The sequence below is a fragment of the Cervus elaphus genome, chromosome 10 (genome assembly GCF_910594005.1).
Source record: "Cervus elaphus chromosome 10, mCerEla1.1, whole genome shotgun sequence".
In the NCBI taxonomy this organism is placed as follows: domain Eukaryota; kingdom Metazoa; phylum Chordata; class Mammalia; order Artiodactyla; family Cervidae; genus Cervus; species Cervus elaphus.
This window is the reverse complement of record NC_057824.1, coordinates 47,135,777-47,151,607: the sequence shown is the minus strand read 5'-3', so window position 1 is coordinate 47,151,607 and position 15,831 is coordinate 47,135,777. Positions and strand designations below refer to the sequence as shown.

Sequence of the window (15,831 nt, the reverse complement as noted above, 5' to 3'; positions counted from 1 at the left end):
GAACCCAGGCCCAGGTGAGCGCAGTTACCAGGCTGCTGACTTGGTTTCTAACCTTGAATGAGCTGCAGGGAGTTACAGCTTCAGATCAGATCTGCATTTGACAAAGATGGTGAGAGTGGGGACTTCGCTGGTGGTCCAGTGGCGAAGACTCTGTGCTCCCAAGGCAGGAGTCCCCGGGTTTGATCCCTGGTCAGGGAACTAGATCCTACATGCCCAAGCCGAAACTACGAGTTCCCATGCAGCAAGTAAAGATCTTGCATGCCTCAACTAAGACCTGGTTCAGTCAAAAATAAAGATAGTGAGAGTGGACCTGGTGACTGCAAGGTCCCAGGCTGTTGCTATTATTTACGCAAGAGCTGGAATCTGAGCAGCATCAGGGGCTGCCGTGGGGATTATAGGTTGTGGAGCTTGGAGAATGAGGGGAGAGGAACATTCCTTCTCTGGGGCGTTCTCCTTCCCGAGAAGCTGCTTCTTCCGGTCTCCTTTCCTGCCTCCTCCTCCTCTCCCCTCATCCACCTGTAATAGGAGGGCTTCCCCGGGCTTGTCCTGGGCCCTCTTTCTCCTCCATCAACACCCACATCCTAGGTGGTCTCTCTCATCCAGTCTCGTGGGTTTAAATGCTATTTATACACCATGCGTGCTAAGTCTCCTCAGTTGTTTTCTAACTATTTAGGACCTCATGGACTGTAGCCTGCCAGGCGCCTCTGTCCATAGAGTTCTCCAAGCAGGAATATTGGAGGGGGTTGCCGTGCCCTCCTCCAGGGGATCTTCCTGACCCCAGGATCGAACCCGCAGCTCTTGTGTCTCCTGCACTGGCGGGCGGGTTCTTTACCACTAGCACCACCTGGAAAGGCCCCAGTGACTCTCAAACGGGTGACTGGCTCTGATTCTTCCCTGAACTCTGGCCTTGTGTGCCGGACATCTCCCCTGGGAGGCCACGGGCCTCTCCTGGGCCTCCTCCTCCCAAGCCCCTCCCATCTTCACAGACGCCGGAACCACTAGGCATGCAAAGACTCAGCCCAAATTTTCTCTCATCCCACATTCTGTCTGTGGGCAAATCCTGTGTCTGTTCCCTGCCTCCCCGGCCCCTCCCACCTTCCCCAGGCCCCTTTGGCGACCTCTAAACTGGCCTCCCTGCCGCCCCGTTGTCCCCATACCCAGTCCGCTTCCTTCACAGCAGCCAGAGGTCATATTATCATTTTTAACTTCTTATGGGAAATTTCAAACACAGACAAAAGGAGAGATTAAGACAATAACCTCTGTGTTTACCACTCAGTTTCAATCGTTAATAAAATATGCCCAACCAGAATGATGTCTTTACAGTATAAGTTTGGTGAATTTCCCCTCTTGCTTAACCTCAAATCAGATTCCTTACCAACCTCATCTTTAACCTTTTTCTTCCTCACTCCGGCATCCTGGCCTCTGCTGATCCTGAAACATGGTACAGTGACCTCAGGGCCTTTGCATTGCTGTGTGTGTTGTTTTTTTTCTTTGGCCTGGATCACTCTTCTTTCAGATCTTTGCTCGCCTGGCTTGTTCTCAATCTCAAGGTATCCACCATTTGGAGTGCACAAATTTTAGCACTTTGTCATTATGACTTCTGAATATTTGAAAATAGAAAAAGAAGGATGCATTGCAGGTGAAGCTGAAGTTCTCTCTGAGTCTCACCCTCCTCCATCTGCTGCTCTAAGGAACCAGCTACCATCATGAATGGGCAGGGACCTTCTATGTCTTTTTTTGGCCAGAACATGCAGCATGTGGGATCCTGGTTCCCTGACCAGGGATTGAACCTGAGCTCTGTGCTTCCAAGGCCTTAGAAGCATGGAGCTTAGCCCCTGGACCACCAGGGAAGTCCCTAGGTCTTGTTTTTTTTTAAAAATATTTTCACTATACTTGTGTCCAGAATGGCACATAATACTGCTTAATGGGTTTGAAAAAAATTATACACACGCTATCATTTCACAGCTGTTACTCTGTAACTTTCCCCTCTCACGTGACACTATGTTTTTCAGACCTGTCCATGCTGACGCATATAGATCATTCATTTTAACCGCTGCTTAGTCATCCCTGAGCCCGATATACCCAGTATATTTATTCATTTTCCTAGTGATGGAAAAAATGCTGCCACACGCAGTCTCACACATGTTTTTTCATTCACAGATGAATGCTTCTGGAAGGCGTGCCTTTCAGGCTGGGGTGTGCAACCCTTGAGGGGGTGGTAAAAACAATCCAATCGGTTGTGAAATAGGCTGGAGAGAAAACAAAGGTGCAGTAAGGGTAATTACTGTTTTGGTAACTTCGCATTTCAGTTTCCCATGTCTGAGTAATGGGTGGTTTTGTACAGGACCCTTCTCACCACTCTTGGTGTCTGAAAAACCAGCAGAGAACTGTGGGGTCAGAGATGGGCAGGGTCCGATGCTCTGGTAGCCCCATGAACTCACCCATGCTTGGTGTAGCATTAGACTTTCTTTGTTTTTGCAAATGAGTTATGAGATAGTATTTATTGTGGTCTTAATTTTGCATTTCCCTCATTAACGAAGTCAAACATCTTTTCCTACATTCTTGGCTCTTTGATTTTTTTTTCCTCCTGTGACTTGCCTTTGCCTAGGTGTTCTACTGAGTCACTTGATTTTATCTTACTGATGTGTAGGCGTTCCTTAGATATTCTGTGTATTCTGACTACTTGTCCTTGGACTGTTTCATGGGTTGCACATATTTCTTCCAGGCTGTCACTACCTTTTGGCTTTGCTCCAGCTCTCTCTACACCAGATCCAGCAACAACAAGTTTATCAGTGACTTGGGCCAAGGCAGTGGCCAGGGCAGTGGGGGAGGCATGGGCAGAAGCTGTATGTCCAGCCTGGCGGCTGCATAACTTCTTTCAAAATATGGCTTAAATGATCAAGTGAAGGGGCAGTGAGGAACATTTTTCTTTCTTTTAATAAAAATTGTATTTTTATTCTTTTTTTTTCTTTTTGCTGCATCGCATGGCTTGCAGGATCTCAGTTCAGCAGGGACTGAACCCCGGGCCATGGCAGTGAAAGTACCCAGTCCTAACCACTAGGCAACCAGGGAACTCCCTAAATTGTATGCACTTAATGTTTACAGTTTGATGTTTTGGTATACATATATATTGTGAAACGATCGCCACAATCCAGCTAAACGACATTTCTGTCACCTCTACAGTTAGCGTGTGTTGAGAAGATGTAATTAAACCTAGCCCCTTAGCAAGTTTCAAGTACGCAATGCAGCATTGTCAGCTGTCATCTCCATGCTGCGGGTTAGATCTTTAAACCTTACTCATCTTGTATTGCTGAGACTTTGTACCCTTTGATACTGGAGTGGGTTGTCATTTCCTCCAACCCCAGCCTCTGGTCACCATCTTTGTACTTTATGTTTCAGCTTTGTTAGAATTCAGCTTTGTCAGATTCTACATGAACTGAGGTCATGTGGTACCTCTCTTCCTGTGTCTTGCTTATTTCTCTTAGAGAAGTGTCTTCCGGCCCCATCCATGTGGTCGCATCTCACATGTGGGATTGTAAATTAGCACAGCCATTCTGGAACACAGGATGGAGGTTCCTCAGAAAATTAAACTTAGAACTCCCTCAGGGTCCAGCAGTCCCACTTCTGGGTACGGCTGCAAAGGAATTGGAATCAGGGTTGTGAAGAGACCCATCTACACTCCCAAGTTCACTGCAATGTTACTCACAGTAGAAATGGAAACACCCTAACACTCATCCTTTGATGAGTGTGTTTAGTCGCTCCAGTCGTGTCTGACCCTTTCCCACCCTGTGGACTGGAGCCCGCCAGGCTCCTCTATCCATGGGATTTTCCCAGCAAGAAGACTGGAGTGCGTTGTCGTGCCCTCCTCCAGGGAATCTTCCTGACCCAGGAAACAGACCCACGTCTCCCCTGTCCGCTGCATTGGCCGGGGGGTTCTTTACCACTAAGTCACCTGGGAAGCCCCCTTTTGATGGACAGAAGGAGCAAGTCGGGAGGGGAGTTGCTGAAGAAGGCTAGGGAGTGGGTGGGTGGGGGAAGATGCCAGAGAGAAGTCTAGGAGAGCTGGCAGAAAACAAGAGTGGGAAACACATTGGTTCTGCATAAATTGATTAATAAATGAATGGGTGAAAATTATATTTTCCATTGTTGTTTTTTTGTACCATGCAGTGTGACTTTACAATCTGTTGTAGGCGTTGATGTGCTTTTTTCCCCCATTTATCCAAACTTTTTTTGGGGGGTGGTGATGAATGTTTTTCAATAATGGGATGGTTTTACAACTTCATATCCTTTTAAAGAACTCTTTTTAAAGCATTTTCATTCATGCTTGTCTGCGATAAGGTTTTTGCATTAATTTTAAAGTAGCAATGACCCTTTTCAATATGGTCGTTTTCTTTTTTAAAAATTTTACAATCTAGTCTTGGGCTCCAAGTGAATTGCTTGAAAGTGGTTTGATTGCAGTGAATATTTCCACATATTGGTTTACAAATTAACAAAATGTGTGCCCTCAGGGGGGGATTTCTTTGTAGAAATTTGTACATATTTGAAAGCAATATGTAGTTTGTTTTTTTAAAATATCCTTGCATTCCTTCTCACCAGTGGACGCTGACTTCACTCACTCATGAGCTCCCAAGCATTGGTGCGTGGCCAGGTACTGGGCAAAGCATTTCACAGACATTATTTCATCAGCTCCTCCCCAGGGCCTCACCTGGCAGATTCTATATATAAACTATGTACCAGCTTTACAGATAAAGAGACCTGGGGCGGGAGCTTAGATTTATGATTAAGTGGTAGAGGTCAGTTCAGTTGCAAGTCTGTCTTCTGATTCCAAAAACCTTTTCCCTTAGTCAGGATAGGTTCTTCAGCTTTCATCAGTTTTTAATGATCATTTTTGCATTTTCAGTCAAGCCATCCTTAGAAAGTTAAAAAAAAAAAGCAAGTCACAGTAAGTTTGAAGGCATATTTATCAATTTTGCGTTCTTCTAAGGGGGAAAAAAATGAAGATTTGAAATAAAGTGAGGTTTTCATGTTGGAACGAGGAAGAAAGACTATTCGTCCCCAACATTTCTCAACGGTTTCGCCTCCAGCAACTCAGGCAGGATGGGACCTGCACAGGGCGAGCTCCTCGGGATGACGTAAGGTTGTTGTCGCGGGCTGAGAAGGGACAAAATCAGCCACAGAAAACTTGCCATCAATTTGCGCGGCGCGCTCAGGTGTGTTGGGCCCCTGCGCCCCAGGTGTTTGCTGCCCCCTTGCGGTCATGCTGCCGTCCTGCACCCTCAGGGAGAGCACCTGGGAGCCCTTGGGACTGGGAGGTGACGCTTCCTGCCTCTCTAGGCCTGAGTCCTGGGCTGAGGAGGCGACTCTCTATGGAGGGGGATCAGGCCCTGGGAATGGCGCCCCCTGGCGTTTGACAATGCAGCGGTCACTAATAGTTGCCTTATCCCACGGTCCTTCCTGTGAGGAAGGGGAGATGTGTCTAACATCACTTAGCACAATAGTGCATGCATGACCTTGAACCTGGCTGTTAGGCGGGGAAGAGAAAGGAGTGGAGGGCTCCCTGCTGGAGGATCCAAGGCGGGGCGGGGGCGGGCTTCTGCAGCAGCTTCTCTGCTCTCATTCCTGCCTGGCAAGTGGGGATCTCTGAGGCCATTCATTTATTCATTCAACAAATATTGGGTTGGCCAAAAACTTGGTTTGGGTTTTCCTGTAGCGTGTGCGTGCATGCGTGATCAGTCGACCCTTCCCAACCCCATGGTCTGTAGCTCACCAGGCTCCTCTGTCCACGGGATCCTCCAGGCAAGATTACTGGAGTGGGTTGCCATTTCCTTCTCCAGGTGATCTTCCCGACTCAGGGATCAAATCCATGGTTCCCACATTGGTAGGTGGGTTCTTAACCACAGAACCGTCAGGGAAGCCCACATTTGAAGATCTAATTGACTTTATTCAACAACTCATGAGTAGGGTAGCATCCCATCAAGCAATCAGAAAGATGCTCTGAGGAGCTGTACCAAATGGAAGGTTTTTGTAGACAGAAGGGGGCTGGACATGGTAGTACACACAGTGGACGAGTTCACTTCAGTCGCTCAGTCGTATCCGACTCCTTGTGACCCCATGGACTGCAGCATGACAGGCTTCCCTGTCCATCACCAACTCCCAGAGCTTACCCAAACTCATGTCTATTGAGTCGGTGATGCCATCCAACCATCTCATCCTCTCTTGTCCCCTTCTCCTCCTGCCTTCAACCTTGCCCAGCATCAGGGTCTTTTCCAATGAGGCAGCTCTTTGCATCAGGTGGCCAAAGTATTGGAACTTCAGCTTCAACATCAGTCCTTCCAATGAATATTCAGGGTTGATTTCCTTTAGGATGGACTGGTTTGATCTCCTTGCAGTCCAAGGGACTAGTGGGACAGGGTCATCTTTCCTTAGGGGAAGTCAGGGAGTCGTAGGCAGATTACCTTACTAGTGCTCACCAAGTAATTCCAGACGGATTGGTGTAAAACACCACTCTTGAGAAAGGCTGAAATTATAATCATTGTTGGGTTTTAGTTGCTAAGTCATGTCCGACTCTTTGTGATCCCATGGACTGCAGCACTCCAGGCTCCTCCGTCTTCCACTATCTCCTGGAGTTTGCTTAAATTCATGTCCATTGGGTCAGTGATGCCATCAGGTTAGGTAGTAAGTCTTGGTGGCGCTTAGCACAAGTGACTCCATTTTGGGCCTGTTGTTTCAACAACTCCATCTTGATCAAACTCTCAGCATAACTGAGAAATGTGGTCAAAATTCAAGGCATCAGCACCACTCACCTACTGCTCTGGAGTTCTCACCGCTTTTGCTGCTGATGCTGTTTTGTTGCTGAATCTGTGTGCTAGTCACAGTTCATGGCTCCAGGCTCATCATTTTTCAATCATTTGCTTTGTCTCTCTTCTGAGGTCCAGTCTTAAGGAGATTTGCTTGGTGATTAGAGGCTGTGAATATGCATTTAAAGCTTTGGAGACAATGTGCAATGTACCAGGGATATTATTTTAACTACAAGCGGGATAATTCCCAGTGTTAAGAGTGCACTTGGGAGCCGTGGGTCTCCAAGACCCAAACCAGTCAAGACCAAATTAATCAAAGGAAGACCCCATTGAAGGACTCGCCCTTTAAAAGCCAATGGTTTGCTCAGGGATCTTATGTAATTGAGTTTTGGCTTCCCCAGAAGCATTAACTCTAGGTCTGTTAGGTGATGCTGGTCATAGAACAGCTCAGCTAAAAGATAATGCTGTTATCGAGAACAACTTTGGCCAGAGAGTCTAAGGATCTTTGCTGGGTAGCCAGTGTCTTAGAAACAGAATCTGCAATGTTTTAAGAGTTAAGGAGAGGTTTCTGATTGCACTTCCACTGTATTTACTCCTAAGCCAGGGTTCCTTGGTGCTTCCCTGATGGCTTAGCAGGTAAAGAATCTGTCTGCAATGCCAAGACACAGGAGGCATGGGTTCAATCCCTGGGTCAGGAAGATCCCCTGGAGAAGGAAATGCCAACCTTTTCCAGTATTCTTGCATGAAAAAAATCTGATGGACAGAGGAGCCTGGTGGGCTAGAGTTCAAAGGGTTACAAAGAGTTGGACACAACTGAGCAACTAAACACTGCCCCGCCACCACACACAAGGGTCATTCCAGATTTTTAGTGCATATGGGGGAAGAAACTTCTAGCCTGAAATAAAAAATTGTTCTAAATTCCAGAGCTTAACCCCCCAAGCAATGGCCTGAGAAATATGAGTGATGCCGTTATCTTTCCAGGACAATGCCAGGGTAAAGGCGAGGGGAAAGAGAGAGTTTCATGTTTGGGGTTTTTTTTGACCAAGCTCTGTGGCATGCAGGATCTTAATTCCCCAACCAGGGATCACGCCTGAACCCCCTACCCTGGCAGCTCAGTCTTAACCACGGAACTGCCAGTGAAGTCCTGAGTTTCATGTAAAGTATAAAGTCTTGATCTGGTGTCTTGAGTGGAAGCAGTTTACTTTGATGTCTAACCACTTCTCTTCCTAATCAATTTGATTTGGACGTCCCCAGTGTTTTGCATAGGACCCACCGATTTTGCAGCTTTTTGGCTTCTGAGATTCCTATTAGCAGTTGTTTTTACTGGACCCTGTCCAGCTCAAGTTGGACCCAGTCCGACTCCAGCTGGTAACCACCAAGAATTCCCATGGAACTCTGGAGTGGGGGAAAAGCCTTGAACCAAAGACCTCAGCTAAGTGAAGATGGCAGCTTGATTCCAAATAAATGGGGAACTACAGTGGCTACTGCATTTCCTGATGTGGAATTTGGGGAAGGAGTTCAGAGAAATGGGAAACTGCAGACTAAATCACCAGCAATTCCCAACATGAAATCTGAGGACAGCATCAAAAACTGGGGTTTCCAAACAAAAGGGGAACTGACTAGAAAACCAATTAGACCGGGCGCGTGATGCAAAGAGAGCAGAGCTCACAACTGTGATGAACTTCCTCTGGCCTCAGAAGTGGTGAGAAAAGACAGTGCAGTCAAAAAGGGGTTTGCCGGCACCACGCCTGTCTTTCTCATTGTCCGTTGAACGCCATCAGAAGAAGGTCACCTTGGATCCCACCACTGCCACCAAATCTGTTAAAAGTCAAAATTCAATTGAGTGCGGGGAGGGAGATGGGAGGGAGTTTCAAAAGGGAGGGGATATATGTATACTTATGGCTGATCCATGTCGAGGTTTGACAGAAAACAGCAAAATTCTGTTAAGCAATTATCCTTCAATAAAAATAAATTAATAAAAAATTCAATTGAGTACACTTGATGATCGAATTGGCTTTATTCAATAATCTTGAACAGTCTGCATCCCGCCCAGCAGGTAGAGAGGCGCTCCAAGGAGCGGAACAGCAGTACAAAAGGGAGGCTTTTATAGGCAGGAGGAGGGTGGGACAAGGAAGTTAGAGGGTGAATTATTTCAAGTCAGGTCACCTTCTCTCAGGAAAGCAAAAACTCCAGATGAATTGGCTTGAAATTCCACTCCCGGGAGAGGTTGAAATTGCAATTAAGATAAATATTAAGAACTGGGCTTCTCTTGTGGCTCAGCTGGTAAAGAATCCGCCTGTAATGAGGGACACCTGGGTTCAATCCCTGGGTTGGGAAGATCCCCTGGAGAAGGGAAAGGCTACCCACTCCAGTATTCTGGCCTGGAGAATTCCCTGGACTGTATAGACCATGGGATTGCAAAGAGTTGGACGCTGAGAGACTTTCACTTGCTCACTCACTCACATTAAGTCCTGGTGGGGCTTAGCACAAGTGACTCCATGTTGGACCTGTTGTTTCTTTTTAACACATTATTGACTGGGGGATTTTTGTAGAAATTAATGCCTGTGGCTAGTGATTTGTTGTTGTTCAGTTGTTCAGTCATGTCCGACTCTTTGAGACTCCACGGACTGCAGCACACCAGGCTTCCCTGTCTTTCACCATCTCCTGGAGCTTGCTCAAACTCATTTCCATTGAGTTGGTGATGCCACCCATCTTGTCCTCTGTCGTCCCCTTCTCCTCCTGCCTTCAATCTTTCCCAGCATCAGGATCTTTTCCAGTGAGTCGACTCTTCCCATCAGGTGGCCAAAATATTGGAGCTTCAGCTTCAGCATCAGTCCTTCCAATGAATATTCAGGGCTGATTTCCTTTGATCCCCTTGCAGTCCAAGGGACTCTCAAGAGTCTTCTCCAGCCCCATAGTTTGAAAGCATCAATTCAAATGTGGGCATTTAAGTGTGGATGTTTATTATTACAAAATCAACTGATTTGATAAAGATAACCATCGTATTTTAAAATAACAATACAAATACAAGTTAAAATAACTGTAAACTGTGATTCTTTTTTTAAAATTAATTAATTAATTTGAGCTGAGTCTTAGTCGCAGCATGTGAGAGCTTTCATTTTGACATGTGGAATCTAGTTCCCTGACTAGGGATTGAACCCAGGCGCCCTGCATTGTGGGCACAGAGTCTCAGCCCCTGAACCACCAGGGAAGTCCCACTGTGATTCTTTTGAATGCAAACTAATGGTCACCCAAAGAAGAAATAAACCCTCCTTGCATGCTCAGTCGCTCAGGTGTGCCTGGCTCTTTGCGACCCCATGGACTGCAGCCGGCCAGGCTCCTCTGTCTGTGGGGTTTTTCAGGCAAGAACACTGGAGAGGGTTGCCATTTCCTTCTCCAGAAGGGCACTTTATGCTCCACCCAGACGGAATTGTTGGAATCATGCTATTCCTTCTACCCATACCACCCTTCATCCTTCCTCCTCCGGAAAACTCCCACCCATCCTTCAAAACTTAGCTCAAGGAGGCCTTTTTGAACCCCAGCTTCCCCTCAGGGCTATGATGTTGGGGGACTGTAGAATGTGGTGGGGGAGGGGTAAGAGCAGCGGACGGAGCCGAGGGACTTTGCACCCTCCTCGAAGTGGACCCCAGCTGTCGCCCCGGGAGAGGAGACAAATGGGCGAACGGGACCCGTCCTGGGCAGGGGTCACCTCTGACCTTCCAGGGACTCTTTACGGCGAGTTGTAACCTGCACAAGGGTCGTCGCGGAGAAAGGGGGCGAGACAGCAATTGTGCCCTGCACTCACCGGCCACCAGAGGGCGCGCTTTTAAAAAATGTCTAAACGGCGTGAGAGCCTCATCCTTGCCGCATCTCGGGGCACCTGCTGGGACCCAGACAGAAAAGCATCGTAGGAAAGGCTGTGATCAAGGTTCTGGATTCTCCCAGAATTCTAAGACTTTGACTCTGATCCACGGCTTCTAGAAACCGCTCTTCCATGCAGTCTGTGGCCCCCGAGGGGTCTTGCTGAGCAAATTGCCCGCTTTCCCTCTCTGAATACCTCTCTCTAAGACCCTCTGAAGCCTTTTGTGGGCACATTTTCTCTCCCCTGCCCTCCTCTCAGAAGCCACTGACACACCACTCGATTGGAGAATAAAGGTTACAGCTGACTTCTCTGCTTTGAGACGGGACCAAACTTTTAGCAAAATGCAAGAAGGATGAATGGGGGTTAGGTAGGAGCTTTCAGATTCGGGCGGCTGAGGCTTCCATCTGCCTTCAAGCGTCCTGTCGCCCGCGGCCCTGGGGCGAAGATGTCTATCTCCCAGGTCTCTGGTCCTTCAGGGTTTGGAAGGATGTGGGAAGGTACAGCATCTTTGTTCTGCCTTGGCTGCCTGTGCCGGGCGGACCAGAAGTTGGTGGAGTTGATGTCCCCAGGAGCAGTCTCCCAGCAGGAAGGCGACAGGATGTGGAAGACAGTACCCCAGTTCTTGTGCAGCGATGGGGCAGGAGGCAGGGAAAGGGAAGACTTTCGTGGCAACTGGGTCCCCACGGTAACTTGGTCCCCACCCTGTGGTGTCTGTGAGGTCACCCTGCTTCTTCCTCCGGAGAAGGGAAAGGAGGGCCAGACATGGAGGCCATCCCTCCGGTCAGATCCAGCCTCTCGGGGACTCTGCTGGTGGTGGTGAAGCTGTCCGCACTGGTGAGGGGTGGGGGGGTTGGGGGTTGGGGGCCGGGGGGGCGAGGACCAAAGCTGCTGCTGGATGCTGCTGGTGAAACGAGGTGGCTGCCCCCCTCCTGGAGTAATCCCGTAGCTTTCAGAAGCCCCACCCTCAAGCTGCAGAGCCGCAGAATTTTCTCCAGAGGGTCACTCCCATGGGTTAAGCGTTGACCTTCCCACCAGTCTTTTTCAAACGTGACCTTAGTCTGGAGAGTGGTAAATAACCATTGAAACCTAAAGGAAAGGGAATTCCCTGGTTGTCCAGTGGTTAAGACTTTGTGCTTCCCCTGCAGGGGACATGGGTTCGATCCTTAGTCAGGGAACTAAGATCCTGCAAGTCACCTGGTGTGACCAAAAAAAAAAAAAAAAAAGAGAGAGAGAGAGGAAAAAAAAAAACCCAGTGGAAAGAAAACCAAATATAATATGAAACACCTACTAAAGCTCCCTCCTGAGGATGGAGTCCTTCCAAGTGGACAGATAAAGATCAATCTGGGGGTGGGGAAAACTGAGGCCTTGAGAAGGGGAGGGCCCTGCCCGGGATGGCCTCGCAGCCCCACATGCACCAGAAAGTCTGGGACAGGTGGGCCCCCACGGCAAGTGAGTGGCAATGGGTGATGACGGTCTACTCTTCCTGTAGCTGGTCCAGAACCGGGCCCATCTCTACAATTTCCTGCTCCTCAAGATCTTCCTCTTCAACCACTGGCTGTCGGGGCTGACTCTGGAGGCCCAGGGGTCCCACCCACCCCCCAAGATCACCGGCTGCCCCATGGGCCGGGTTCTCCGGGCCGGGCTGACACTGCTAGAGGTCCCTGTGTGCCTGGCGCTGCGGGTGCCCAGGCTGGTGTGGGCAGGCCTGCTGGGCTGTGCCCGCGCCTTGGGCCTGGCCCCGAAGTGGCTGGGGGCCTGGGAGCAGCTGGGCCTGTCTGCGGCCACCTGGACGGACCTGTTCCTGTCGTGTCTGCATGGCCTGATGCTGGCTGCCTTGCTGCTGCTGCTGCTGGTCTGGAGACTGTACCGGAAAGCCCAGTGCTGCAGCCTGGGCCGGCTGCCCAGGAAGGTGGGTGAGGGCGGTGTGGCTGGGCCGGGGGTAGGGGGGCAGACCTGGGACACTTGGCCTGGGCTGGGCTGGGCTGGGCTGGGGAGGGTAGACCTGGGACATCGGGCCTGGGCTGGGCTGGGGAGTCGTGGGGGTGGCCAGGCAGCGTGGCAAGTGAGCTCCGGACAGCCGCCTGCCCATCCACTTGCCCCACCGCCCCCAGGCTCTGCTGGAGAACCGCGTGGTGCGGAGGTCACTGGCGCTGCTGAAGAGTCTGTACTGGTGGGTGGAGAGCACGCTAGCGCTCACCTCCTGGCACCTGGCCTACCTCATCACCTGGACCACCTGCCTCGCCTCCCACCTGCTGCAGGCCGCCTTCGAGCACACAGCCCAGCTGGCCCAAGCCCAGGAGGCTGAGCCCCAGAAGGCCTTGGGACTCTCATCTGAGCCCCCACCCCCTGGGCCCCCAGCCCCCGAGGCCAGGCCAGTCCTGCCAGAGCCTGGAACTCCTGGAGAATAAATGTGTCCCCTGTGCCTCCCCTGTCTGGTCTGGCCTGGGGCCTCACTCTCAGCCCTTCTTCTGCACTGGGCTGGAGGGGTGTGCATGTGCACGTGTGTGTGTGTGTGTGCATGCACTCACGTGTGCATTTGTGTGGGTGCATGTGAAGTTTCGTCTTTCCCAGGTGACTCAGTGTTAAAGAATCTACCTGCCAAAGCAGGAGACATGGGTTTGATCCCTGGGTTGGGAAGATCTCCTGGAGGAGGAAATGCAAACCAATCCAGGGCTCTTGCCTGGGAAATCCCATGGACAGAGGGGCCTGGCAGGGTGCAGTCCATGGGGTCACAAGAAGTCGGACAGGACTTGGTGACTAAACCATATGTGCCCCAGGGCTTCCTCTAGAAAGGAAATCACCTGCTGTGAGCGCCTGGTATGTGCCAGGTAACCCTCTCAGACATCTGATAAGGAAAAACAAAATGAAAAAACTATAGCCCACCGGGCTCCTCTGTATATGGAATTCTCTAGGCAAGCATACTGGAGTGGGTTGCCATTGCCTACTCAGGGGATCTTCCCGACTCAAGGATCGAACCCAGGACTCCTGCATTGCAGGCAGATTCTTTACCATCTAAGCTACCAAGGAAGCCCCTTCAGTGGCTTTATACACATAGTTTTGTTTAAATCACTTACCAGCGCAGACATCCAGATGAGATTGAGCCTAGAAGCTTGAACATTCATTCCCTCAGTCCCAGAATAAGTCAGAGCAAGAACCAGCACTGGACCCTAGTTTTTTTTGTTTGTTTGTTTCCTAGAACCCCTCACTTCATCTGGGTCCATGCGCCTGCTTCCTGAGACTGTTGATGCCCAAGGTTTTTAGGGACGATGGGTAGTTAGAGACTCTGGCCTCTGGGGGGTGCCAGGGCCTCACATTTCAGAGATTTAGAAAATTCCTTTCAGAAAGTAGTTATTCCTGAGCCAGTCTGCAGCTGGCCAGTGCATCCGTTTATACACTTGGTCACTCATTTCCCCACTCATCCATCCATCTGTCCACTCACCCACCTGTCTGTCTCTCAGCCTGTCTACCTGTCCATCAACCCCGCCTGCCTGCCTGCCTGCTAAGCCGCTTCAGTCGTGTCCGACCCTTTGCAACCCCATGGACTGTAGCTCCCCAGGCTCCTCTGTCCACGGGATTCTCCAGGCAAAAATACTAGAGTGGGTTGCCATGCCTTCCTCCAGGGACTCTTCCTGACCCAGGGATCAAACCTGCATCTCTTACATCCCCTGCATGGGCAGGGTGAGTTCTTTAGCACAGCGCCACCTGGGAAGCCTGTCCACCCAACCCCACACCCACAAATACAACCACAGATCCATCTCCTCCAGGGAGAGGGAAACACCCAGTATCTCGGCCCTTGGCCCCAGCTGCCCAGGTCCTGCTCAAGGGCTGCGGATGCCATGGAGGCATGCTCAGGCCGCAGCGGGTCAGATCCCCCATTCGCCACCCTTGGGGCAGTGCTTCTGTGAGAGGAGCAGAGCGATGGTTTCTTGGGAGTTAGCGATCGCTCTGTGCTCATTCCCAAGCCCGGGGGCGATGAGTGTGGGAAGACATTCCAGAGAGCTCTGCTCTCCTTTCCTCTCCTGCGTTCTGGCTCCTAGAGAAGTTAGGGCCAGATTCCTGCCCCGCCTCTCATAGAAAAACCTGCAGATGGCCCGGGGGTGGGTGTGGGGTGAACTTCCAGGCCCTTCTTCTGAGCCTGAGGAGCAGACTCGGCCTGCCCCTGGCCCGATGACTCTGAAGGGCTCCCATCTGGCCAACCAGGCAGAACACCTGTGAGGGGGGTCAGCGCAGCTGGGATTCCGGAACTCGCACCCAGCGCGCAGGGAAAGCTGAGCGCAGAGGTGTGTGAGCTCGGCCCCCTGCTGAAGGTGGGGGCTGGGGGTCGGGGAGGAGGCCCCAGAACTCGCCTGGGGGGCGGCCAGGGACCAAGATGGCACTGGATAGGGCTCTGACCATGGGCCTGGGGTGCTGGCAGGGAGGGAGCAGGTGGAGAGGGGCCTCAAAGGCCAAGAAGGGAGGGGAGGTGGCCAGTACCTGCGCCAGCTGGGGAGAGAGGACCGGAGCCAGGATGGAGTTGGGAACGGGCTGGAGGCTGGGGCCAGTGGTGGGGCCCGTGGGCAGTGGATGGGGAGAGTTTTGTGCAGTGGGGGGAGATGAGGGTAGGGGCTATTTTTTTTCTTCTAAATTTTTTTTTTTTTAATTACCACAAGTACAGAGATGTTGAGAATTCCCTGGTGGTCCAGTGGTTAAGACTCTATGCTTTCACTGCCAGGGCCCCGGGTTCAATCCCTGGTCAAGAAAGTAACATCCCACAAACCCCATAGTGTGGCCAAAAAAAAAAAAAAGGGACAGAGGTGTGAAGGTAAAAATGTTTCCTTGTCTCTGGTTCTAAACTTCAGAGAAAGAGAGTCAACTGTGTGTGGAATATCTTTCTAGTCGCAATATACATGCAAACCTGTGTGCACACACACACAGCCCACCTACAGCCACTGATGGGGTGCCATACTGACGTACTGATGGGAATCCATTCACATTATACGTGTTGCTGGGTGTCCCCTCTGGGTCTCGGTTTCCAGGTCTATGCAGCGTCGGGTGACTGGGTGATCCTGATGAAACAGCCAATGTTGGGGGGGGGTCCTCAATATCCTGGACACCCCAGCTGGGAGGAGGTCACCTGTATAGCTCTGATAGGTCCTTGCTTGCTTAGCTGCTCAGTCATGTCTGACTCTTCGC

The 15,831-nt window shown here is 50.5% G+C and overlaps 1 protein-coding gene across 1 annotated transcript; it reads left to right on the top strand.

Annotated features, from left to right (window-relative positions):
• The first annotated feature begins 11,393 nt into the window (after window positions 1–11,393).
• Window positions 11,394–13,081, top strand: TMEM270 (transmembrane protein 270). Its single transcript, XM_043914968.1, has 3 exons — window positions 11,394–11,493; window positions 12,149–12,568; window positions 12,771–13,081. Exons 1-3 carry the CDS (start codon window positions 11,422–11,424, stop codon window positions 13,065–13,067), a joined length of 789 nt encoding a protein of 262 aa, XP_043770903.1. The 5' UTR covers window positions 11,394–11,421; the 3' UTR covers window positions 13,068–13,081.
• The last annotated feature ends 2,750 nt before the right edge of the window (window positions 13,082–15,831 follow it).

Coding starts and splice junctions, on each gene's coding strand:
- TMEM270 (XM_043914968.1), top strand. CDS start 11,422: ATGGAGGCCATCCCTCCGGTCAGATCCAGCCTCTCGGGGACTCTGCTG. Junction 11,494..12,148: donor TGGTGAAGCTGTCCGCACTG/GTGAGGGGTGGG, acceptor CTCTTCCTGTAG/CTGGTCCAGAACCGGGCCCA. Junction 12,569..12,770: donor TGGGCCGGCTGCCCAGGAAG/GTGGGTGAGGGC, acceptor CACCGCCCCCAG/GCTCTGCTGGAGAACCGCGT.